Raw genomic sequence first — 27,709 nt, 5'->3', positions numbered from 1 at the left:
TGTAAATGCTGACTTCTGATTCGTTAATAGACTTGTTAGTCCCTCTTTATTACCGCCTTGTCTTCATTTGTAACCTCCCATGAGGACTGGCTCTTTTACTTCTGTTACACAGTAAGTCTTATTTAGTCTGTAAGCACTATTTTCTTTAATGAGTTTCTCCAACTGCAGGCATGACATGCTTTCCTGCAAAATTCAGCTCGCGATGCGTGCTTTCACTTTCCAAGCAGCCCGGGACAATGGTAGCTGCTTTTTTTAAATTAAATCGGTCTTGCATTTACAAGAGCTTGAGCAATTGGCATTGTAAATGAGAATGTCTTTTATTTGTGTGTTAATTATTAAAACAGATAAATAAAAGCCATTGTCATTTGCAATGCCAATAGTTTAAACTCCCGCAAATGCGAGACCTATTGCATTGCAAATGCTTGTTCATCATTGGCCTTGGACACACAGCAAGCCAGAGAAAGGCAGAACACGGAGCAAGGAGGAAGAGAGAGATAAAACAGCTACAAATGGAGAAGCCGGGATGAAAGTAAACCTGCAAGGGTGAGATAAAGAGACAGGCATTGTAGGGGGGTGGAATAAAGAGGCACATGGTAGATAGAATGAACACTAGACAGCTGTTGTCTCTGGTAACCCCAGCATTCAGCACTGCCAGAAACAAGCTCCTCAAGAAAAGCGTTGGGCCCGCACATGTTATTACAAGTTTACTGTGTGTAGCAGAGATGATGCTGGATGTTCATGCCGCAATATATGGGTTGAGGTCACAAGTGGAGGAGCAGTGATGACGTCACAGGCATTAAACCAATGCCCCGCCAGGCTAATGGCACACATTTTGGAGCTGTGATACGTGGGGACATTAAGGGTGCCTAGTCATTGGTCGCTGGCGATGATACTTTGTTAGCAGTGGAAGCAGTGATCTCTGGTGGTAACTGCGTCTATGACGGCACGTGAGGCGGCTGTTATGTGGTCAGTGTCTCAGATTTAAGTGTGGTAGTGGAAATGTTTTTTTCTCACATTGTGCACAATCCCTGGTTACATAGCTCAGGGTAGTGGGGCGTCTTCTATCGGATGAGAAATGAATACATAGCTGAAAACAAGAACATCCTGGGTGGCCATACAATACACATATATTATTTTTACTCAGATTAACTGAGTAAGTCACACAGAATGTTTGACACAGAATTAAATCAATTACTGTAAGTTCATTTGTTTTTTTAAATAAAGTACTGTAAAATAACACAAAAAAGGAGAGATTAGATACTCAACAGGCCTAAATAAATTGTAACCTGATTAACGATATCTGTACATATGAATTTGTGTCTACATTTTGTAGATTCTTTGCCACACTTTAGACTAGTCTTATCTAATACGATGTATGAGGATTGTAAACCCAATTCAATAAATATGAATTTAATGACTTAATCTGCAAAATATTAGAAGTATAACTGAGGCTGCTCAAATAGTAGTACTATACACAGAGTGTCCACAGTTCTATCAACAACAAATCTACCTTAGAAAGACATTAAACCAAAAAGTTAAATGCGTGAATAGCCAATAAAGTCTCCTTATGAATAAGGATACCCATCAGTCACCATTCGATACCGCCCTAGTCATCATCTGGGCCTCCTTATGGCATTTCCATCGTGAATCATAAATGATGTTAACCAGGACTAGATGGAGATGTCCTGCATCAAATCATGAAACACAGGATCACCCTATTGATGTTAAATGATGGTGTTGAGTGATGTAGGACAATAGTTGTCAACGTTACCTAAAAATATTCCCAATTTGATTAGAAAAAAGGTTTTTCAAATGAATAAATCATTCAGCAACTAGTTTTACAAAGGTTAAAGTTTGACCAATCCAACAGAAAAATTGTTCCGGATCCTTTTAAGATCCTGTGATATTTAAAGTTTATTACGTTCACTGGGCAGTATTGCTCCCACGGCAAATGGGAACACTTGCACTCTGGTGTTGAAAAAGGGGTGAGAGCCAGACCCTCTTATGCAGTTGATGAAAATCAGGGGTAACTCGGGGTCACCTGACCCATTCAGGGCAGCTGTCATAAAATCATGGGAAGGGGTACTCCGCTAAAAATGCCTATGAAAGGTAGTGCTGTCTATCTGGGATATGTCTTAGTTTCTCTTCACATACCATTCTGCTTTAATTTCCGCTTTAGCTGGGGCCCAACTAGGTTCGATGGGTGTAAAGGAAGGTGTTGAGTGGTCTAAATTCCCTCTTCGGGAACCATGAATGGAACAACAGCGTTCCCCCTTTTGCACCCAGAAACAGACAGGAGGAGCCCTTTCTCTTCTATAAAGGATCACAGCACCCTTTTAAGAAAATGCCGGTTAGGCCGAATTTTCTGGAGCCGATTGGGACAGTCAACCTGCAGGCATGGCCATTACAGGTAACTGCTTACAATGGAAAGGGAGGTGACATGGGACCTTCTTTTTATCTAATGCCACAGACAGTGGCTGTGCAAAAAGTATGTGTGTGAGTTCTATAGGTGCTCGAGGCCCTCTAAACATCTATTTAACTGCTGTTTCCACTGCACTTAGTTTTGCTGCCTCTTGTGGTCTTTATCTGTATTTCAGTGCACTACTCATCTGTTTTGGTGGAGCGCTGTTTAATAGGTTTGCATTTAAATTCTGCCTAAACCGTTTTGGGTGGTGTAGGTATGTGGTCAATGCTAGCTACCTGCTTTTGAAGGCCTGCAGTGGCTGGGCCCAAAGATAGGGGTAAAAACGTTTACTTTGTGCTTGTGCATCCACAATTGCATATCTGCTGCAGCATAAGAAGGTGCAGTGAGCCCCACAAGCACTGTCACTGCGGTAAAGACCAGCACAAGGACCACCACACTACAAGCTTCATCAACAACAGAAGTACCTTCACAAGCACCACTAAAACAACCACCATAGTCACCAGCACATGCAACACCACGCCCAGAAGCATACCACAAGCGAACCTGCCACCACAGGCATGCACCACCATAGGCATAACGAGGACCAATAACACAAATACTCACAGCGCAAGCACCCCCAGCACCTATACAAGCCAAACCACTAATGGAAGCACTACTACCACAGACAGAACATCCAGCACCACCACCATCACAAGCCACACCCTCACTAACACTTCAACTGCAGCCATTAACACCAATACCATGACCACCACAGGCACCACCAAAACCTGGCAACACTAGAGCAACAGCATTAAACAATTCTGCTACAGCACTGCAACAACCACTTCACAACTGCAACTCTTCAACAAATGCAGCTGGATTACTACAATGACAACACTTCAACAAATGACGAAAGGGCGGCAAAGTGCGAGTAACTGATGGATATCTTCCCATACAGTGCGATATCTTGGTGTGTGCTTTTCGAACACACCCAAAGCACACACTCAGTCATCTAGACACATTCTGACACATAGTTGACCCACAGTTACTCTTTTTTGTATTGTAAACTTTGTTAAGGGGGCTGTAACTGCGTGGTCGGTAAATATTCCCTAGGGCCCTCCGTTTATCTGTCTGTTGTTATTATTTTAACACTACAACAACAACATGACATTACATTCAGAGCGTACATTACATCTACCACATTTAAGTTATTTTACTACACCACCACACCTAAAATACTACATGTGCATTCTGATTTCCACAGTATGTAAAATGCTGGTGGCCAGTGGTTCTCCTGGGCCACACATACGTTTGCCGCATCAAAGCTTAACACTGTAAAAAAGCCCATACTAAGGCGTTTGTCACTGAATGTTCATGGTGCCGCCTGACACGTTTGCTAGTGGCATCTCCCAGTTCTATTCCTGTCTCATCGGATGCTTCACTTTCACTCTTGTGCCCCTAACTAATCTCCTATTGCTATGACTTCCAAGTGTGACAACTGTATGCATGTCTCCTTTCCACCATTCTTGTCACGCTGCATGTCAAAGCTTACTCTAGCCTCCTATGGGGCATCAGTCCTTACCTTATTGTAGCCTACTGATGATAACAAGTCACATTTTACTTCCCCTTTCCCTTCACTTTCTGCTTAGATCTTACTCACCACAGTCTGGTAAAAGCGACACTAGAATTCCTTTCTACCTACAAAGCTTCCGTCCTGCCACGCGATAGCCACCATCAAACACATTCCAGTGATGTGTTCCGGAAGTAATGGTCTCTATGGTTACTAAAGCCACAGATACTGACTGGATGGGTGATGTGTGGGGCACTGAAGTAGCTTGTTGTGGGTGAATGAGGTCTGGGTTTGTAGAAATCCCTGCAGGAGATGTCACAGACTGAGGCTGAGGGATGACTTTGCTTGGGTGATCATGTACCAGTGATGATGTCGGACACTGGGTGAATGATCCATGGGTGATGATGTCACAGTATCACTTACCTGCAGTGGTTATGGCTTCCAAGACCCATCTCTCTGGCTGTGCTCCTCCAGGCTGTGTAGAACTTGTTGATGAGCACTGGGGAGTCCCATCGGAGGCAGGTGACGCCGGAAGCTGTGACACTGTGGCTGCCTCGGTACTCTGTGCCCCGGCTGGAGTAGCAGTCATCAGAGGAAACTAGAAAAGAATGAGACTGTATGTTCATCCCACACTACACTGTTAAGGCAATATTTGTCTAATGGACCCTTACATGTCATCACCTGAACTAAATATACAACACCTCTGGCCCTTTAGCATCATCTCATATGGAGAGTATGTTAAATAAACAATATGAATTAGGGATACTATCTGGGGGTTGAGGCTACAGTATTTACGAGCGTGGTACCCTTATTCTATAACCTGTAAACGTGTCTATTGGCCCTAAAACAAAACCTTTTTACCCTTAAACCGAGTATATGGACCGTTATCACCATTTAATGACCCCTTAGATTAAACTTGCTCTTGTGAATCCTTATCCCTCCTTCATGGCTGTTACACCCTACATCCTGGAAGCAGTTTTGCCATCTCTTGGTCCTATAATCACCATCACGTGTAGCCTTACACCTATTTTCATCCACACGTAGACCCCCTCTGTCTAATATGTAAAGATCTTCCCCAGAACCCTTAAATATCTTCTCCTGGACTCTTACATCTCTTCACTTATACCACATCTCATGGACCCTGATTCCTCATCAGTGGGCTGTTAAACATTATCTCTTGCTGCCTTAAATCACAGAGGCCTATTGGACCTTTAAACCACAACCTAACCACCCTTTCAGAGGCACTAGGTGGAACTTAACTGAGTCTGTCTGCTGACTGACATTCTAAAGACTCTTCAGACAAGTGACTGAGTCTACGCAAGTCCTTCTGAAACTTTCAGAAATATTGAATTATCAAAGCACCTCCTTGCTATCCGGTAAGCTATTCCACCTCTTGGATGGACCGAGACACGGAAAGCATGGGATTGGCCATGTCCAGGGTTATTTACTTCTAATTGCTATTCATGCCTGAGGGCTCAGAAGAGACGGTTCACTATGAGACACATGCTACAGACAGAGAAAGCCGAAGGATAAAGGTTAGGCAATCCCTGGGAGAGGGGTAGTCACACTGTTACCAATATTTTCAGAATGCTCCCTGTGACAGGCAGCTCCGAATAGAAATAATTAATTTTTGATTTTGCATCAATGTCATGATTTCTGTGGAGTGCGGAGGGGCAGGATCAGTTCCGATATTTTAGAAAATTGAGAGAGCAGATTTGGGATCTGAAAGAACCAGTCTGTGGCCATTCAAGGTGGCCACCTCACGCAGTGACATGGAATGCACGTGGGTCATGGACAATACAGGCACAAAAGTACTGCTCACTTGGCCGATGGGAAGAAGGTAGGGGTGGTGGTGGTCTGGAGTGGCGAGATTCCGTTAAGTTCCGAGAGGAGGCTGTCGGTTTGTAGGTCTGGGCCCTGAGGGTAAACAGATCAACACGTATCTTAACACTTTTTTGTGGTTGTCAAGCAGGGTCAGGTTGCACTCTTGCCTGGGCTCGCTAATTTGATGCCATTTAACCCTCAGTTGTGAATTCTGGTTGCTCTCTAATGCTGGACAAAATACCATCTGAAAACAATGACAACAAGCAACAAGAAGGGCCCAGATCCGGAGGTCTGGGAGGATGGAAGGCCAGTATGACCAGACAGTGTGCTCTCCTGTCTTCAGAGAGAGTCACAGGCTTGATTTGGCGGCCCTGGATTACCATATATCTACTTTGGTCCAATCCCTTTCAGGGTCTGTGATATTGCCTCGTTTGGTCAGGTTAGGACCGCGTCTGATGTCTTCCAGAGGCACTATCTGCTGCGCAGTCAGAAGGCCAGCGACACCCAGATTAATAACTCGTTCTGAGCTACTCTTCAAGGCTTGTTTCATGTATGGTCTGAGTGATGCAGTATAACCTATACTGGCCTGTATGTATTTCCGTTACACGCTGGAGTGCGGAGAGTGTCAGTACATACACTTGGATCATGTTGGGAGCTGCACGTGTCGGTGGTTGTAGCTGCTACCTGCAGGTGCCCTGATGCATATCCAGAAGCTATCAGAACTTTTTACCCTGTAGGTCTTGGGTGCTGCGCCGATACCTACCCTTGGTGCAAGATGGGGTGCTGCAGTACTCCCAGCTGTACGTTCCCATTTTGAAAATGTGACACCAGGGCTTTGAATCCTTATCAGGGTTCCTGAAATATACAAAATAAATATTTTCAATTACAGCAGACAGGCCCTACTATTTCTATATGAGGACAGACACACAGACAGACTCGGTCACAGACAGATGGATTCCAGAATTGCAGCACTCTTGCCAGGCAGTTCTCAACATAGACTGGTAGACAGGCTGCATTAAGGTAAAAAAACACAAACTCCAGCATCAAACCTTAGCAGAAAGATAGACAATAAGCAACATGTTGTCTGCTAGACTGAAATCTGCTGTTGTGAACTCTTTGTTTGTTGACGAGTATATTGGTCTCTTTTTAGGTAGCTTTGAGTGTACACAGAAGTTGTGAGTTGCTCTCATGGTAGGTAGACCCAGTGTAGATGGTGCCCTGTTGGAATGACAACTCTGCGATGAAACTCTCTCGAAGACAGAAGAGCCTTGTTCTAGCATTTTATCAGTTTAGGATGTATGTCATTACGATGCGGTGTTTACACCACGCTATCATTACAACGCAGGTATGACAACGCAAGTCGTTACAACAACTTGCGCTGTAGGTGCTGGACTTAGGAATAGTACGATTTACTATTCCAACTCCAGTCTATGCAACAGTAGGGAAGGTGTTGGAATAGTAAATCTACTATTCCTTAGTCTCTAGCGCCATCCAGCGCAAGTCGTTGTAACGACTTGCGTTGTCATACCTGCATTGTAATGGTAGCACAGTGTAAACACTGCTTCGTAATGGATGTTCCCCATCAGTTTATGGTGGATGATAACCATAATTTTATTCTTTCCTTCTACCACATTTCTCTCTCGTTTTAGAGTATGGAAGTTAGGTTTTGCCTGCTCTTTTTGAGCGTAGTTTCCATCTTAAAAACGATTTGGCAAAGTCTATGTTACTTGTGTGTAAGGGTTTACGTACATATGACGACTACAAGTGGAACATGGTATTTGGTGTGGCCCCCAGACGGGTTGAAGGCTCTGAAAAACAACCCCCTATCTGAAAGGTAAACTTCCCCTCCATGGCTCATATAAACTGTGTATGTGGTCTTGTTTTCTAGGAATTAAGAGATGTATCTTCCTTTATTATAAATTCATTATCTGGTGCATTTGTATGTCTTTTAAAAAAAGACAATGAGGCAGAAAAACCTGCTAAATAACATTTAACCGTGGCATTCATCAAACCCTGCTTTGCTGGAGACAGATCAAAATGTAGAACATCTGTAAGACGAGTTGGGAAAGGGTTCAAGCCTTCTGATTCGCACCAGGAGGAAAGCGTAGACCAGTAACCTGCATAAACAGGTTTAAGCAGGTTTGCTGGTTGCCAAACTAACTTAAGGCACTTATGTTGGTAAGTAGGAGTCTCCCGCTTGCTCTGCTCAATCTTCACATGTGCAGCTTCAGAGGAGTGTGATGAAGGACACAATCTTGCTGCTGCAAGAGCAGATCCGCTCTGTGCTGAAGGAGGAGAGGCGAGTAAACACTCAGTCCCAAAAGATCATTAATACCAAACTTCCTGACCCAGTCTAGGGCAATCAAGATCAGTTGGACATGGCCCTCCACGGATCCCAGTTGAATCGGAAGGCATCCCACAGGGAACTATTAGGATTGCAGAGTTGTGCACAAAAGGTGGGATAGCTCTTGCTCTTAACCATGCCAAACACATCTAAATATGGACATACCTTTGTAGAAGATCAACAATGTCACCTCAGGATGAAGTTCACACTTATGGGGCACAAGTGAAAGACGGCTCGGCGTATCCACCCTCACATTCACAGACCCCACAATACGGGCTTCCACTGGAAAGATGTCCTTCGGTAGAGTCCATCTCCACAGATGTGGGGCCTCCTGAAACATGGTCCAGACCTCACACCATTCAAACTGTTCATATAGTGGATCGTGACATTGTTGTCCGGGAGGATCTGGATGATACTCCCTAAAATAGAAAGGAGGAAGCTCTTCAGGGCCAGGTGAACTGCTTACAGTTCTAACATATTTATATGTAGCTGCTGCATCGATATGAACTGAAGGCCCCATGCTGTCATGTCAACTCGATGGAAGCCCCAGTCTAAAGAGGAGGCATCCATGACCACGGTTCCCGGTGACTGACCGGGGTGAATGGTCAGATTCGAAAGAACAGCCGAAAGGCTCCCCTGGTACTCCAGCCACAGCCGATTTAGGTACGGCTGGAGGCCCCTCATAAACCATCTCCCTTGTACGAAAACCAGGATCCGTGATTTCATAATGCCTAGCAGGTATAAAGCGTTCAAAACTGGGATCAGAACCCAATTAAGAAACATCAGAATCCCATCCTGATTGTTTCCAATCCTCTGAGGAGGATGAAAGGCCTATCTGCAGGTCATGCTCCACACTGCACCTGTGAAGGTCAGCCTCTCCTTTCAGGTAAGATGGGGCTTCAGGACATTTATGGTAAAGCTCAAGCCATAAAAGAGGGTCATGGTGCACTGAAGATGTCCTGACACACAAACCTTTACCTGCCATTAATCCAAATATGGAAATCCATGAACTTCTGACCCCATGAGTGGACCAGAGCCATCACTTTGGTGAACACTTGCGGAACGGCCATCAGACCAAATGGTAGACCCACAAACGGAAAGTGCTTTGCCCCCATAGTGAATCAGCAATGACTCCTGTGGGTGGAAAGAACTGTATCCTGGAGAGCCACGTACACTAACCTAATGCATTGAGGGACAGTTGATCTTGGCTCAGGGACAGCATTTTGAACTTGCATTTTGAATCGAAGAAGTTTAAGACATGAAGATCCATGAAGGATCTGAGTCACAACCCTTTTGGGGGCCAAGAAGTAAAGGAAGCAAAATACTACCCCCCTCTCTTCCATGGGCACCACTTATATGGCTGCTTTGGCCAGCATGGCCAAAACCTCAACCTCTAAAATCAAGGTGTCCGCCAAGAGTATATCCTTGCAGAAAGAAGGCATTCTGGGGGTGGCAGAAAAGGAAGGAAGGAGCATATCCCTTTTACGTAAGCTGGAGGCACCTAGTGACTTATTGTTATCATCTACTAATTAGAGAAAATGTGGGAGACCAAACCCCCTACCTGAAGCTGGCGGTAGAAGTGGCAGAAGTCAGTGAGGTTTGGAAGTAGCAGACCCAGTACAATGTGGGGAAAACTGGAGCTACCAGTGTTGATAGGGGCATTCCAGAGGAAAACCTCTGCCCCACAAGGAGCGATATAGCTGATGTGAGTCAACTGTCTTCTGAAGAGGAGCTCACCAGTGAACATATGTCAGTGAGGGTTGCATGAACGTTTCCCCAAAAGCCTGTGGAGCCCACCTAGACTTGTCTGCTCTGAGTACCTGCTGTGGCCATAGATCGAGCTACTCTTTTTCCGAATATTTACTGGAGCATCTGAACTATCACTAACTAGATCTGAAAATGGATTTCGCATATATTCTGGGAGGGTGATAACCATTTTGCCAACTTCATCAAAATGTGGACATGTTGGCTGAGAAGTCATGTTTGAAGCATCTGAACTATCACTAACTAGATCTGAAAATTGATTTTCGATATATTCTGAGTGGGTGATAACAACCATTTTGCCAACTTCAGCAAAATCTGGACATGTCGACTAAGAAGTCATGTTGAATCTGCAGTGCGGTGGGTAGACTGCCAGAAGCAACATCTTTTCTGCTTACAGAGCCAAGTTTTTTGACACCCAGTCTGGTGGAACATCACAAAATAAAATGGATGGAGTGTTGAAACTTTTCAAACACTCACCCCCAGTCACAGATCTGGGTGTAATCCATTGTTATTTTACTCGCTGTGTCACCCCAATTTGGACTCAGCCATATGCAAATTAGTCTTGACCCTGCTCCCCTTGGAAACAGTCCAGCCCGAACTGCCAAGCCAGGACCTCCCTGGACCAGAAACAAGCATCCTGGGACCGGTGTTGCGGTATCACCCCTCATGTGCCAGCCTTAGCTTAAATCCAGTGATGCAGCAAGCAAGGGACCCACGTTTAGCCATACCCGTAGCCACCATCACAAAAGAAATGATGGTCGGAGTGTTGAAACTTTTCAAACACTCACCCCCAGTCACAGATCTGGGTTTAATACATTGTTGTTTTGCTCGCCACATCACCCCAGTTTGGACTCAGCCACATGTGAATCAGTCCAGACCCTGGTGGTGGAGCCTTAGGAAAGTTGTTTGATTAAAATTATAGTTTTGCAGAAGACTTCACCTCTACACCATCTGGTGAAGGGTATGAGGACAAGAATTTCATATCAGAGGGCACTTGTGTGTGCCACTTTGTGATCTATCTGTGGACTGCTGGGCCCAAAAACATCTTCTCCCAGGTAACCTCACTGAAAGTAAGCAAGAGTTCTGAAACTGATGGCTTTGGATTTCCGTATGTTGAATTTCGGTTCTGTATTTGACCTTATTAATTCCAGTGCTTCCACTGCTTTTCATACCACGGAGGTAAAAGATCAGGCTTTCGCTGAAGGCGGTCCAGAAGGATAAAAAATGTCACCTTCTGGAGATGTGTCACGGCCACTAGTGTTTTGTAAGTCTATACAGAGGCCAGCATATGTATTGGAAGGAGTTTGTCAGCCTATGAATTGTCTTCTGCTGTGTACCAATAATCCTTTTTGGAAGTCTCCAAACAATCTGAATCTGATCTAAACGTTCCTTTGGAACTCCTGGATCTAGAAAGGGATTTAGCCAAGGACTCATCCTGATAACAGACCCAAATATACTGCTTCTCCCATTAGATATCACCCAAATTTGAAAGTTTTGTAAGCTGTGCCAAATCAGCCCAGAAGACAGCATCAGTGTTGTAGGTCATGTCGCGGTCACATGGGCTAGCGCCTTAACAGTCCTAAGCTTCTTTGGAACATGTGCCAAAGCCATAGCCTGTGGCTCTGCAGAGATGTATTGTGATGGGACCAGAGCCGCTGGAATTGTCTAACCAGGAGAATCAGACCCACATTGAGGAGTTACGAATAGGGTTGAGGGGCCAACTTGAGGATTACCAGGATGGCCAGTTGGAAAGCGCCAATCTTTGCCAAGTCAACAGAGTGAGACGGAAACTCCAGTTTCACCTTTTTGAGAATCGGGTTTAGGCTCCGTAGCCAAAGAAGAGGTCAGCATCAGAGAGTAGTGCTGTGAGATTCTCAATGATCAAGAGAGTAGGCCCATTTCCTTGAGGAAGAAGACAACTTCTTCCTCGTATGATATATCTTGCATGTCTTCATGTGATACCCTCCAGAAAGCTGTGAACATCTCTAAGACAACAGCATCTGAGACCTCCAAGGGCAAACTCCATCACAACTGCACCACAGAGGTAGACAAGACACCATCATTGCAGCACAGCAGTAAATAGTTCCCCAGCCCTGACGCGTGTGTGCAGAAAGGTAGAACAGCATCCACCATACAGGCAACTTTGTAAAGGGCTGTATATTGTATGTATGAATGTATGTATCGTGGTTGAAATATCCACCTCCAAAATATTGGATCCACTGTATTAACTACCTCTACACTCCATGTCTATAAACCTTGGTGATATAGTGGTATAATACCCTGCAACGTTATGACTGAGCATATCTGTGAAGTAGTTTGCTGGTAGTCGGTAAGGGTGAACCTCTCTGCGGAATACGACTGACGGCTGTTTTTGACTCACCTGCAGTAGTTGTGGTTTCCCAGTCCCAGAAGGATAGCATCAGCCCTCTGGGCGTTGTATCGTTTCTGTACCACCGCAGTTGAATTCCAGTTCAGGCAATCAGCCCCTGTTTCTGTCTGGCTCCAGGTGCCCCGGTATGTTTCCCCTGAGTCCTGGTAACAGGTGGTCTGTGTATCTGTAGGTGAGGAGATCAATGGTCAGCCTTGCCTTGTGCCCAATTCCCAGGCACACATTCCATCTCCCCATAGGAGCCTTGGTGGGGTGACTCATGATAAGAGCTTCTCCTAGACCAGAGAGCCACCCAAAATCTTCCTGCAGCAGTCATGGCAGGTGCCTACCCCACAGCATACAGCCACGTCATTTCCACATATGGTAATGACACACGTACCACGTGCCACCTCCAGCTGTTCACATACCTCCTCGGGCCAGACAAGCACTCTTATTCACTTACTTCTCACACTGACAAGTCAAACATTGGAATCAGACTCACCTATCTCACACAGCTTCCCGGCAAAACCTCTGGGACAGCGACAGAGGAATTCGGCAGAGTAAAGTGCTTTGCGACACTGCCCTCCATTGTAGCATTTCTGCTCAAGGCAGTCTGGAAAACAAAGAAACACTGGGATTAAGAGCAGAATAGTGAGAGCTTGATGTCATTATAATGTGGAAGAGTGGGTTTTGAGGCATGGAGGTGGGTGGGGGGTCAGCAGGATCAGCAAGGCAAACGGTAGAGAGAGAAGGGGGATGGTATCTCACATGATCGGTCGGGCAGTAAGGTCTGCCAGGTCCAGTATGTGTAAATGATGCTTGGCAGTGTCAATATGGGAGGGTGTCTCATACGATCAGTACAGAGGAATAATGTCCAATAGGTGCAGCATGGAGGATGGTGTCTATCAGCGTCAGTATGGGAGTGGTAACATCAGTATGAGGCTGCCAGCCTAAATTATGGCGACTATAAATGCCTCATCCATATCTGCTCTCATTCTAGTCTACAAGCTTGATGCTATCACCATCAATGAAACCTGGTTCAACCCATCCTTCTGCCTGATCGTTGATACCAACTTAACAGCAGATTAAAACATTCTACATCTCAAAAGAGATTATCAATCAGACTACCCTTATACAATGAGATTAAGCATTTTAACTCCATCTCCCGATGCTCCACTGTTTAGACTGTCAACACAACACTTACATCTCTGAGGCTAAACAACCTCTACTGCCTGCCTAGCAGCAAAGGGAATTCCACTGAAGACATCCTTGAATACACCACAGATCAATTCTTCTCATCTGATCAGATTTTCTTGGGGGATTTCAGCCTACATACTTTGAAGAGGAAGAAGATACTCATGCATTACAGCTCTGTAGCTCAAATCCGCCTTATATAGCAATAATGTATCCCACAATTGTATCCTTCCTCCTCATAATAAGGACTCCACCTTGGAACTGATGTTTGTAACACATACCACCCAGAAATCTCAAAACATCTCCAACTGGGCTGGTCAAAGGACTACCTCATTTCCTTCAAAATAATTCTCTCACCGTTCCCTCGATATACTAAACCAGAGAATGCAATGATACAGTCAAGCGACATTAAACATTATGACGAGAAGAACCTAGATGCTTTGATCTACACAATAAAACTACCCGGAGATCACAGTGGGGACGAGTCCATGCTTCTCCAGCATCATGAACAAAATAGCTTCCGCCAGCTGTAAACCAGGATCGAAGGAAATGTGTACCTGATGCAACGAATATATTAAGATGTGGAAAACCTAATGAGCAACTGAAAGAAGATGAACAAAAATTCCCCACATCTGCCCACCTCCTCAATCTCAAAACTACCAGGAAATCTTACAAACTATTTACTATGCAAAATCCTCCTTCAGGAAATTAAAAGTTCTAATTACTCCTAATCATTCCAGAGAACTTTTCAAGATCATACAATATCAATCTACAGAACCCACCCCCATTATCCCCCAAGGAACCTGAAAGCAAAACCCTAGGCTCCTACTTCTCTAACAGAATGCTGGAAATCAGAGAGGACAAAGGCAAACGTACACTGCCCAGTACCACTGAAATGCTGGAGGCAGCAATCACAAACACTAAGCTGTCTAATGACTCTTCAGACCTCATCCCACTGTCTCTAGGTAAGAAACACTCAAGTGCCCTCTCCCCTCTGTGAATACAGATCAACCTCTCCTTAAACCATGGTTCTAACCTGTACTTCCTTAGGATGGGCCCCCTTTGGCTTCTTTTTCATGAACCTAATGCTGATCTGGAATTGCTTGACAACTAAAGGCCCATCATGTACCTCTATTTCCGCACCGAGATCACAGAAAGATGTGTGCCAATCAACAAGAGGACTACACCAATAACTATTATTTCTTAGGAAATGTCGATCTGGTTTCCGTTCTGGTCACAGTATTGAACCCTGTCTTCAAAATTATAGTTGGTGTCCTCCATCTCTCTGATAAACTAAACTCCTGCCTCCTGCTCCTTTTCAGTCTATCAGCAGCCTTTGGTACCATTGACCACAAAACCCTCCTAACAATCCTAAGCGATTAAATAAGGTACAGCGCTTAACTGGTCCAGGTCATATTTCTCACACAGAACACAATGCATCAAAATGGGGAATTCTTTCTCATTCCCAGTTTAAGTCCTATAAAAGGTCCATGACAGCTCCACCCTCACCACATTTACAATCTTCATGTAGATCGACTGAGCAAATCCTTAAAAAACAGTGTACTTTTTCTACAATATGTGGATGGCACCCAACTATAAATTAGGATTGAATGCTCAAAGAGCCTCAAGGTTTTATCATCTCCTCTTAAGGGAAATGGGAAGTGGATTATTATTTTAAAACTAAGGTTTCACCCACAGGAGACAAAGTGTTTCTTGCACCCACGAATAAAGGCCAGGACCATCCCACTGTCGCGACAAACAACTTCAGGAGGGTTACCTTATATCTAAATTGGTCCCCTAAGCAAAATCTGTGGGCTTCAAACCTGCTAAACTACTCCTGAAAAGCCACATTCCAATTAGAACATCCCTATAATCTCTGCCTCCCTTTCCTTCTAAATTGAGATTCGAAAATGACTGCCCTTGCCTCAGTCATTATAAGTATGATTTATGGTAATACCTTCCTATCTGGGGTGCCCAAATATTGCCTTTCTTCCCTCAAAGCAGTCCTTCATGTGGCAGCCTCAAGGGTCTTTAATACGGAAAGATATTGGCTCACCATGCCTGTCCTTGTGTTCCTAGGTTGGCCTACCCGGGAATGTCTCTCAGCATATAAGACTGCATGCTTCACCCAGAAGGCGGTCCATCTACATACAACCACAAAACTCCAGCTCAAGCCAAATTCTGCTAAACTGAACACCCCTTGATTGAGAAAGGCCTCCACACTCATACAGTCTCTCAAATGAAATGCACCAAGCGTGTAGTCTTTATTAAGATAACATTGTAGTGTGTACCACTCAGTTGTACCTAGGGTCTTGATGTGCTATGCTAACATAAACTGCTTAGCAGATCCTTATTTAGAGGGCACCTACATTGTCATTATGGGGATGCAACAGGTAGGATCAGAATGGGGAGATTGGCTGGCTTGGTCAGTACAGGGGTTTTGCCCAGCTGCATCAGTGAGTGTGAATGATATTTGGTAGGGTCAGAAGGGGAGAGTTACCTGACACTGCCAATATGACGGTGATGAGTTCTGGTAGGCTTTGCACAGGCAACAGCAGGATCAGCATTAGGGTCGTTGTGGTATGGATTCTATCTGGAGGGGTCAGTATTGGGGACAATGTCTGGTAAAATGTAAATATACATCTATGGATGACTTCTGCAGGGTCAGTATGGCAACGATATCTAGCAAGGTCAATATTGTGCAATTATGGAAGACGCTGTCAGTATAGGCTGGTCAGGGCTATAATGGGATACAATGTTCACCAGGGTCAGAGGGGGTAGTCAGTTCCTAGCAGTAAAAGTATAGAGGAACAGTAGGGTTTTTAAGAAAGTCAATGCCTGCGATGCTTAGTGCTGAGGAACACAGGTGAATCTGAAGTATTCACTGTTTACAGTTAAATCTATCAGTTTAGCATTCAAATATCCGACCATAGAGAACGAATGAGTGTTCTTAAGGGTTAGGTCACATTTTCTGTTGTATGCGTGCATGCCTTTTAAAGAGTGGACCTTCCCCGCTTAAGTAGCTCCTCAGGTGGGTGAAGTGATGGAGCCAGAGCTTACGCGGGGGAACGGGGCAGGCAGAGAACCTTGTGATTTCAACTCACCAGAAACAAGCTAATTTTCAGACCTTTAGGCACCCACCTATCACTGGGATTGTATGACAACGAATCAGCCCATCACACCGGCAAAACTCCACCCGCCGGCCTGCAGGGCGAAGCCAGGTCTCCCCTCGATGGTAAATCTGATTGGAAGAACGTTCAGTGCAGGTGTCTGGGGAAATCAATATGGTAAATCTTTAGAAAGAAAATCTCCGGAAAAAACACCACACCATCCCTTGAAACCAACCCTATAGCTATTTCCAAAGGCCTACAACCAGAGTCCCATCTTTCATGCAATTCAACCACACACCTCCCAGGATAGCAGTAGTAGCAGCAATTAACCTAGGCAATGCATCCTAACATGGCACCCCAGATTGCGTTCCTTTTGCATTGCAACGGAAACCTGATTAACTAGAGTTTTGTTCTAATAATCAACTCTAACACCAGAACCTGACAAAGAGCCCCCAAATATTATTCCTACTGTAAACCCATCTAACAGCAGAAATCAACCACAATCTCCACAAAACCCAAAGCTAACTAACTGTTGGGAGCATATCTTTCAAAACTCCATGTGTTTTGTTTTCTTTATCTTGGCCCTACATTTTGACCTGTAAACCTGCAGCCACAACATTTTTGTTGTGTTACCACTGTAATCAGTAATGAAGATTGGACAGCACTATGCAGACAGGCCTTTCACTTAGTAACAAGAAGCACCACAAAATCTGTATTTGGGTACAGTTTGGCAGCATTTTATAAATGCTGTCAGTTATGCAAAGACTTTAACTGCAGTTGGGCTTTTTGTGATATAAAGTAATAAATGAATACCTAAAGCACCCAGTGCATTTTGTTTGGTCCCATCTCTGGGCTGCATTCATTGAAGACAGGAACCTCCCTGGTACACTTTTTTAAAAGATTCTTTTGATTAAACTGTTGCTCAGTAAACAAGAAGCATGATACATATCACATCCATCGAAGTGACTACATTGTTAAAAAAAACATCATGGACATGACTTTGTCAGCGGGGAACATGAAGAAACTATGTGCAAATAGGATCATATCTGCATGTAGAAAGGAAATTCTTGAGTCTCAAAATCAAGAGGAATGAAATCCTGCGTCCCCCCTCACCCAATCCCTCAAACGCCTCTCAACATCTGTGCCAATTATTTTATTTTGTTACTTTACAGAGTTTTATATAGCGCACACTTGACCAGAATCGGGTATCAGAACGCTTTACATAGCACCAGTTGCATTACACAAGGACACATTCATTTTTGTTAGGCACAGGGAGATTAAGTGATTTGCCCAGAACCACAGGATGTCCAGCGTCATTGCCGAACCTCGAACCCAGTTCCCCAGATTAGCGGTCGACCGCCCTAGCTGTTAGGCCAACTCCTCTCCCCAATTGTCCCCTATTTTCTTCCACAAGGAAATAAGAATAATTAATGTGTACGTTGAAAGACATTTCAGATAAAGTTGGAGTGGGTTGCTTAACCAGCTTGAGGTCCACACCAATAACATTTACTACAAACATTATATGTGGTGCTCCCAGTTTTATGGTATTTATTTTATACATTTCCAGGTGTATTTATCAGTATTTATTTTTTACATATTTTATGTGTCTTTATCCATATTTATTTTTGTGATTTGTGAAGAGAAATGAGCTGTTACCAATAACTGTATAAAAGGGGGTGGTAATGGACGGAGCATCTGAACCAATCAAACACTCACACCCGTCTTCAGCCCGGCTTGCTTGAATCCAGTGGCAAAGGGAGCAAGGGACTCACGTCTGAGCATACCCTGCCACACTTATGGTGGCCAAAAGCGGTACAAAAGGGGGTGGTAATGGACGGAGCATCTGAACCAATCAAACACTCACACCCAGTCAAAAGATCTGGGTTTAATCCATCACCGTTCTTTAGCCCACTCTGCCACCACAGTTCAGACATGGTTATATGCAAATCAGTCTGACCCTGTGCCTCATGGGAACAGTCCAGCCCGAACTGCCAAGCCATGCCTTCCCTGGACCGGAAACAAGCTTCGAGGACCGGTTTCTGGCATTCCAGCCGTCTTCAGCCCGGCTTGCTTGAATCCAGTGGCAAAGTGAGCAAGGGACTCACGTCTGAGCACACCCTGCCACACTTATGGTGGCCAAAAGCAGTACAAAAGGGGGTGGTAATGGACGGAGCATCTGAACCAATCAAACACTCACACCCAGTCAAAAGATCTGGGTTTAATCCATCCCCGTTCTTTAGCCCACTCTGCCATACCAGTTCAGACATGGCTATATGCAAATCAGTCTGACCCTGTGCCTCATGAGAACAATCCAGCCCGAACTGCCAAGCCATGCCTTCCCTGGACCGGAAACAAGCTTCCGAGGACCGGTTTCTGGCATTCCAGCCGTCTTCAGCCCGGCTTGCTTTAATCCAGTGGCAAAGGGAGCAAGGGACTCACGTCTGAGCATACCCTGCCACACTTATGGTGGCCAAAAGCGGTACAAAAGGGGGTGGTAATGGACGGAGCATCTGAACCAATCAAACACTCACACCCAGTCAAAAGATCTGGGTTTAATCCATCACCGTTCTTTAGCCCACTCTGCCACCCCAGTTCAGACATGGCTATATGCAAATCAGTCTGCCCCTGTGTCTCATGGGAACAGTACACCCCGAACTGCCAAGCCATGTCTTCCCTGGACCGGAAACAAGCTTCCGAGGACCGGTTACTGGCATTCCAGCCGTCTTCAGCCCGGCTTGCTTGAATCCAGTGGCAAAGTGAGCAAGGGACTCACGTCTGAGCATACCCTGCCACACCTATGGCGGCCGAAAGCGGTACAAAAGGGGGTGGTGATGGACGGGGCATCTGACTAAGAGCACATAGAATGACTCAAAAGACAACCTAATATACATTTTATCCATATTTTAAAATAAATACAAACGTGAAAATAAATGGCTTCTCCCTGTATCTGTAAAAATGGAAAACTGAGAGCCTTAGTTATATGTGACAGCAGTGGGCCACAATTAAAATCCTCTTTGGGTACTTTGTCTAAATGGTAAGAAGAACTTTCAAGAGTCCTTGTAAGTCCTGAAAAAAACCGACTGCCTGGACTCCTGACCTGTTCCATAGGAACATTTCAAGCAGCCTGGCAGCATCACTGGGAGTCCCTTGTCGAATCATTCCATTAGAGATCTGGTGCATGTGTAAGGTGGGGGGGGGATTGGCCTCTGTTTGGAGCCAAAGCTTCTATAATTGACAGGGTGTGGAAACTTTGACAGTCAAGAGAGGACTTGTGATCAGCACTCCTCTTGTAGGCGCGGATTGAGAAACTCAATAAACTGGCGAAGAACCAACGAGGAGCAGCCAGATGGCTCTTTGGTTGAAATACTTTCAATATTCGGCAACTCAGTTTTTGGACATTTCAAAAGATGGCCGCACAGGTACTAACTGATCTTGAATTCTCAAAGACACGGCTGTGCAATGCAGTTGCTTTTGTGAATGCAAGTTACAATTCAGAAGACCTTATGAGCATTGCGATTTACAGTTGCCATTTTGGACCACAATGCGCACATTGCAAGAAGTTGAGAGTTACAATGAACTAGGACAGAACAGGAACATCATCCACTTCTTCTAGGACCTTAAGGAACACAGATGCTTTCTGTCTCCATCTGTTACCATTTGCAAAGTTGAAGATGTCTATTTTGAACTATAACTACTAACACAGCTGCTCCCCTAATGTCTCATTCCCGATTTGTCTATTTGGGGGCCTGGTGATCCCTCTCCCTTTAAGACACTGGAATTGCAATGCCTGCACACACCAAAATTGAATGTTGAAATAAAACATAGATCTTCTTCCTTTGCAGGCCTCTTTCTATTTATTTACTGCTGTGCACAATGAAACACACAGGCTAAATCTTCCCAGATCAATTTAATGTGTTAGCCATATGCAAAGTTAGGCAAACAATTAGAATATTAGAATAACTGGTTCCCATACTTTATTTCCTATGACCGATTGAGTATGAATCTTGAACACCAGCAAATGGACAGGTGAAGGCAAGATTTCGATCCTGTGTCTTGGAGAAGCTAAACAAGGAGAAATCATGGTAAGTCCAATTGTTGCTTGCATCGTAAGACCTACAGACGTTTTCAAAAATCAATTTGGAATTGAAATTGCAGCAGAAAGGAGAGTAAGAAAACTATAAGTGTTGATCAAAAGCATCTCATGGAGCACCTCAAAGTTCCATGCAAGGTGACTCAAGAATTGTTCAGTGACCCCCTGAACTTAAAAACACAAACGAAATGACTGGGGATCACAGCTACATCAAACAGAGGACATTGAATCATGATTAGCCTCTGACAGCACCAGCTCCCATCCATATTTGTAATTTCACTCAGGCCACGGATGTTGAGTTCACTGGCTGCCATCTGTGCTTCTTGTCTGCTAGAAAGATCTTGTATCTGCAGTGGTAACTTTTTCAGTTGGCTGAACCCTAATCGCAGGCTTGCTGGGTCCCCTCTTGGCCTACTTCAGCTTTGAGCATTGTTCTGCTGAAAATCTCCATACTTTTATTTACTGTTGTTGAACATTTTTGTATCCCAACAACTTTAATGAGACTTTAAATTTAGCCATTGTCCTTGGGTCAGATCTTTAAAACCCCATTGAATAGTTAGCTCTATTTAATCTCCACTGCAGTATTATTCTGTTTTTATGATGATTTCTGATATTGTTGTATTATTATTATTTGCCGTACGAGGTGTAGTAGTGGTAGTTCTAGTACTGATTTGATGTTATGGAATTTGCTTTACCTAAAAAATGTATTATTTATCCCTTCAAAATGCTGCAAATTGTGTTCTGTGTTTACTCCTTCAGTTCTTGCCTTGAACACGGCTAGCTTACCAAAAGGTGAGCCAATGATTCTGATCCCGTACTACTGAGTGAGTGGTGCACCGCTGGTCATCAGTAGGTCAGTTTAAGTTTTATAGAAGTTGGAGCATAGGGCTTTCCTCAACTTGCACTGGGTCAGTGAGCCAAACCTTAAACTACCTGAACACCAGAAGCGAATAGAAGTACAAAAAAGGCCTTTCACCCTAACACTGCCACCAGACTCAAAAAGGCCCACTACTAACCCTCAACCCTAACACAAAGCCAAATACTAACCTCTAACGGTAACATCACAACCAAACAGAATCCCAAAACTTCTACTACTACATTAAATAAATAAGAAGGCCTAAAACCTCTGTGTCAATCAAAGCAATGTAGCCTAATTAAAGTCCCTACTATCTGATTTCAAATATATTCCTTTCTCTTAGGTAACCTGTTACAAAGAGACTCCAAACATCAATACCATTTTAACCCTAACACAGCCAAACACAAGGGCCGCAAAACCTGTCCGCAAAACCTGATGCCAAACTTTGTTCTACAAATCAAGCCCATATAAACTATGTATCAAGACCACACTCTAAGAAGAAAAGATAATTGCAACCCATGACATTAACACCACAAACGTAACACTGATTTAGTTCGATTTTGATATAGAATGGGCGACATATTCCACATTTTTGATACAGGATACTAAGCCATACGCATTCTTACTAACTCTTTATCTGCCAGCTCCCCCAGTGTCAGTCTCAAGCTCCAGACAAAAGGTAAATTCTGTAATTGCTTACTGCATCCTTGATCTTGTAAAAACCCAACACAACATGCAGTATGCTTTGCATAATTCCTGTGTGACAGAATCGCTCACCTCTATACGTCCTTGTTCCACGTTTCAGTCGAAGATGAAGATCCTACAACCAAGAAAGTTAACATTTATAAGCTTATGGCTATACTATTACATTTTACAATATGGCTTATTTCCCTGTGACGACAGCCCAATCTTTAAAACAATATTATACGTGTTATTAAAGCATCTTTATGTTCGAGCCATTAATAAAGCGGATGATAAGGGGGCTACCCCTCACACTCACGCACTTCTTAGGTGTGCATATAGGTAATTACAATTGCACCTATCGCAGAGCTTATTAGTCTGTTACCTTCATCACCGGCACTAGACAAACTTGATGTCATAGTATTCTAGGTGCTACTAAGCACCAGACAGAAAGACGCCATGCTGCCCACACTACCTTAAGGCGTTATGCTTACAACAAAGTTCAGTTTGTTGAGGAACAATAAAAGGTCCAGAAACATAAAGAGGGATGCATCTTATCAAAATACAGACCATGCTGTCCTACAGCAAATTAGAATAATCACCATTCGATGCAGTATGTGGGATACTGGGATGTTAGCATACAAAAAGAGATAGAATAATTCTCTTTCAAATACTGGATTTTTCCGACATAACGGTAGTACCATGTTCCCTGATATGTTGGGAGAGGAAATGCCTGGTTCAGTGCGTTGTTCTAAACCCCTCTGCTAAGGAGGATTCCCAGATCTGATTGCAAGAGCAGTGGCCAGGCACGGAGGTCCTAGAGAGACACCCCATGAGGTTTGTTATGGTATATTGGCCAATGAAATCTTCATGGAATCTGAGTCTTACCCGTACCACAGTATTGTTGCCTAGTGCCAGTGTTTTTTTTAGGACCCCTTTCACCTGCTTTGGACTGGGCCAGATGTTACCGGAAGGTCTAACTTTGGGTAGCTTTAGAACTTGTTTTCATGTGTTTTGGGGTTCTGGCCCATTGGTATACGGAAGGGGGCTCTTTACAGGGCTATCGCCTGTAGGGTCAGGTGTTTCTTGAGTACCTTTTTATTTGGGGTCTCAGGGGCATTGGTCTTGTTTGCACTGAAGGTCCTGCTCTGCAAGATGCTGGTCGTTTGTGCCAGAGGTGACTTCTGAGTGCCCTTTTCTTTCTGGTGTTTCGGCACCAGGGCATGGATGTATTGAGTCCTTTTCTACACAGCCTTGGCCAAGGTCAGGGGTGTCAAAAGCACAACTTTCTCTGGAATCTCACAGTGATAGGTCTGGTTGTATTGATGATCCCTCTGTTCCGGGTCTTAACCTACAGAGTCTGGGTGCCATGCGCGCTCTATTCTATGTGGTCTTCAACCTGGGCACTGGGATGTACTGAAGGTCCCACTCTCCAAGGTCTTGAGGCAAGAGAATCTCGAGACAGTCTTACCGTATGAGCTGAAGAGGAGACATCGTTTAGCAGAAGGAGGAAGCAGAAAAAAATCATCTTGAGTCCGGGGTTTCCTTCAGATGTCTAGAGAAAGAAAATGCAAAATTAAATATGCTGTAATAAATATTATGTTCCCATCCCATAATCTGTTTTAAACATTTTTGCTTTATTTTGCTTATTACATTTTAATTTATTTTTTTCTGAATTGGTTTGAGAATATTATTATGTAGTGTTCTTAACTTTGCGAGTACTACTTAAACCTATCACAGGTGTATTTAGGGAAACGTTTGCTGCTTGTGTCATAACTATCAAGGGTTGCAGAGAGTTTGTCAGAAAACTATGTTACAAATCCAAGAAGTTTTTTTAATAAAGTTGGCAGTCCTTCAAATAATAACCCACTTTCGGCACTGCTGCACTGTGATTTGTCAGATTATGCATTGAAACTTTAAACTCTCTTCGCCTAAAGTAAAAAAGAAATAGACCAATTGAAGGCAGATGGCAGTTTTAGACTGCCACATATTTTTGTTTGCCAGCTTCCAGAATGACTGGAGCGCCTTTTATGCGCTGGCAGGTATCAAGCAACAGAAGATGGTATTTTTGTAGCCAACTATCAATCTTGAAAGGGAGCATGTTGTAAGAAAACCACTTTTTATAAGTTGTAGACTTGAGTCAGAACTATATATGTTACTGTCACCCTTTCCCTGATACCTCCATTCCTACCTCCTTTTTCCTTGCATCACTTGCTTTTTATATTTTCTGCTTTGTTGTCTGACTTCCAGCCCCCTGACATCCTATCCTTCTAGCCGTTCCCTTCTCTCCTTCTTACCTTTTGTCTTCCTCGCTACACCTTCCCGCATCCTTCCTCTGCTCCCTCTGCTTGCTGTTTCACCTCTCTTCCTCTTCTAATCTTCACCTGCCACTCCCTCCATTCCATCTTTAATGGTTTTCCCTCTTCTAACTTCCTTGAATCCTACCTGCCTGTATGTTTCCTCTTTCCTGTCGTCCTCTCCCTTTCCCGCCCTCATTATGTCAAGCTTAGACTATTGTAATAGTCTCTACTTGAACATCCAAAGAAACACATAAATAGACTCCAGATTGTGCAAAATGCAGCAGGCAGACTATTGACGGGGACACCTAGGTTTGTCTCAGTTAAGAAAGAATTAAAGCATCTGCAGTGGCTTCCAGTCAAACGGCCGGCACAATTTAAGGCCCTTTGGACAGTCTATAAGGCCCTAAATGGAGGGGGCTCTGATTACATAAAACAACGGCTACAATGGTACATTCCCAGAAGGACCCTTCGCTCTATGGGAGCCAAACAAGTGAGAGTTCCCCCAGTTAAAAAAGCTAGCTGGGGCGGTGGGAGCTTTATCACATGTGCCGCAAAGGCCTGGAACGATTTACCAATCCACCTCAGAGACGCAACTGAGCTTCTTGCTTTTAGGAAAGGGCTAAAATCTTGGTTGTTCACTGTACAGTCACTCACGCCATTGCAATCAATTAGGCAGTGCTCAACGCCAGGACGCCCCAGGGTAACCGTTGCGCTTTAGAAGTTAAAATAGCATAACATAACTGTCTGCATTGGCCCTTCTCAGCCCTATTTTTCCTTTGCCACACTGACTCCTCTTCCTTGTCCCTTATTACCTCTCATCTTTCCTTCACACCCCCTCACATCCATCTATTTTACTTCCTCTCTCCATCCCACCTCCCAGCATACCTTCTTTCCTTTCCTCACTTTCTTTCCTTCTCTTCTCCCTTCTTGCCCTCCTTCCCTCTGCTCTTTTACCGACCACTGTCATACATATGTTGTTCAAAGGGAGCTTATAAGGTGAAGTAAAGACATCAGCTTTAACATCATAAGTTATTCAAAAATTAGGCTATAAACACAGTTTAAGTTGAAGGAGAAGTGTGGCTCAATGGTTAGAGCAGGCAGACCTTGATGCAGAGTTCTGGCCAAGGACCAGGGTTCGATTCCTGCCCTGGCGGGTCTTGGGCTCGTAAATTCTCATGACCAGATATTCTCCCCTCAGTGCCTATTCTGATCATGGGTCCCACGCTGCAACTCAGGGCAATAGCTTGCTTAGTCGCCACAATGGCCCCCACAACGCGAGGGATGACTGGTCTGCGCCCAGGAGTGGACACTTCACAGGGAAAGCCAGGAAGGGTTCCCTTGCGGTATTCGTACAAGCGCCGGGAAACCCACTGCGGGTAGCTGTGCGCTATACAAGTACAAAAACCTTTACAAAGACGACAACGATAATGCACATCCTTTTTTGCAGGCATGTGTAAATTGTCAAATAGTATACAATAGTGCAGATGAAAGTATTTGCTCACACTTTAAAAGCACAACTACCCAGGCACTAAATGGGCAGGTGCTGTCAGGTACCGAGTAACTGCACTTCTTACATTTGCAGGGGGCTGTAGCCGCACTTCTCAGCAGGGTTGCAATACTTTTAATGGGAGAGTACCTGCACTTCTTAGCAGCAAACATAGTCTAGGTTGGAAGTATCTGCACTTCTACGTTTCCATTTCAAGCACTGCAACTAACTATTATAAATGTTCATGCCCGGTAAGGTAAAAGTGTTCCATATTTACTATTGCGTGGCATGGAGCTCACAAGCTATATGATACGTCATCTAAAATACACATTAACTTTGACAGGAAATGGCCTCAGGTAATGTTTGATACCTTCAGCCAGTCAAGACTGGTGAGCCACCTGCACTCTGCAGACTGAGACTTGCAGCTTCAAAGTTAGAATCGACAGTTAAACCAACCCCTTTTAGGCAACAGGAGCTGAGGCACACAAAATTTTATTTGTTTATTAATTTTTTACGGAGTTTTACATAGCGCAAACTTGACCCAAAGGTATTGGGTATCAGAACGCTTTATATAAGCACCAGTTACGTTACATGAGGACACATTCATTTTTTTGTTAGGCATGCAGAGTTTAAGTGATTTGTCCAGAATCACAGGATGTTGCGCGTCCTTGCCGAGACTCGAACCCGGTTTTCCAGATTTGAGGTTGACCGCCCTAGCCGTTAGGGCGTGATATGGGTCCCGTGCTGACACCTGGAACTCAAGCAGTGCCCTACTGAAGAGGCACAAATAGTCCGGAACTGATACAGGATTGTTTGTGTTTCTGTTCAGTGGGGATCTGTCTGGGCACCTCAGGTTGGACTGTTCCTACTCCAACAGGACCGACGATGATTTGCCAATAGCGGGTTCCTGTCTGAGGAGGCTTGGGTGCAAAACAGTGACTGGCTCCATTGACCAGAGGTAATTGCCACTGGCTGATATAACTTCAAGCAATTCACCCATCATTTTTTTGTTTTTCTCAATGACATACATACAGATATGACAAGCCCAGAAACATCCATATATCCCAATTTCCTGGGTGGTTTGGGTATGGTAGGTTGTAGGGTCATGGCCAGTCATTAAAAACTTCCTGCAAACTCGGGGCTTGGCCTTGGCATCGCCGAGGGACGGAAATGGCCACTGCCTGAGAATTAGGGGTTTTAATGTATTCCATGGACTTTGGCAACACTTGTCTGTCTGGTCCGGATGATGGAGTATCCTGTACTGCACTGAGGAGTCTGTAGATGTACTCTTGTGGCTCTGCACTCCTCCTGCCCACACAGAGGTCTCTTCTGTTCCCATCGCCTTGAAATTCCCTCCTTTTACGCCCCAGACCTCCCAGTGCCTTCACGCCCTCCTGTCATTTTATTTTATTTATTTTATTTTAAAAGTTTTATATAGCGCTAACTTGTCCCATAAGTATCAGAGCGCTTTACATGCACACAGTAAACAGCAGAAGGACATAGTAGGCCGGTAGTAAGGAAGCAAACCACAGAAAAAGTACAGCATGGGAAATAAATATGCAGTGCAGCGGAGGGGGAGAGAGCAATGAAAGAAAAGGCGAGAATGACATAGTCCGGCCACCCACTATCCTTGAATGTACAGGGAGAGAGGAGACAACTCGGATAAAGAAGTCTAGGTTAGTTGACGTTGCTCATGAAAGTATTTGTTGAGGAGAATG

At 44.3% G+C, this 27,709-nt stretch overlaps 1 protein-coding gene across 3 annotated transcripts in view; it reads right to left on the bottom strand.

Moving 5' to 3' along the window:
• PLAT (plasminogen activator, tissue type) overlaps positions 1-27,709 on the bottom strand; it is a 98,184-nt gene that overhangs the window by 28,909 nt on the left and 41,566 nt on the right. For all 3 annotated transcript variants that reach the window (XM_086943582.1, XM_086943583.1, XM_086943581.1), the window contains exons 2-8: positions 23,677-23,760; positions 22,302-22,344; positions 16,610-16,738; positions 12,777-12,887; positions 12,287-12,461; positions 6,562-6,653; positions 4,398-4,572 (exon numbers count right to left, since the gene is read on the bottom strand). In XM_086943582.1, coding sequence (XP_086799708.1) covers positions 4,398-4,572; positions 6,562-6,653; positions 12,287-12,461; positions 12,777-12,887; positions 16,610-16,738; positions 22,302-22,344; positions 23,677-23,733 — 782 coding nt within the window. In that variant the 5' untranslated portion in view covers positions 23,734-23,760. The remainder of the gene's footprint in view (positions 1-4,397; positions 4,573-6,561; positions 6,654-12,286; positions 12,462-12,776; positions 12,888-16,609; positions 16,739-22,301; positions 22,345-23,676; positions 23,761-27,709) is intronic.

Source organism: Lissotriton vulgaris, chromosome 11, assembly GCF_964263255.1.
Source record: "Lissotriton vulgaris chromosome 11, aLisVul1.2, whole genome shotgun sequence".
In the NCBI taxonomy this organism is placed as follows: domain Eukaryota; kingdom Metazoa; phylum Chordata; class Amphibia; order Caudata; family Salamandridae; genus Lissotriton; species Lissotriton vulgaris.
Note: the sequence above shows the minus strand (reverse complement) of the source record. Positions and strands in the feature narration are given on the sequence as shown.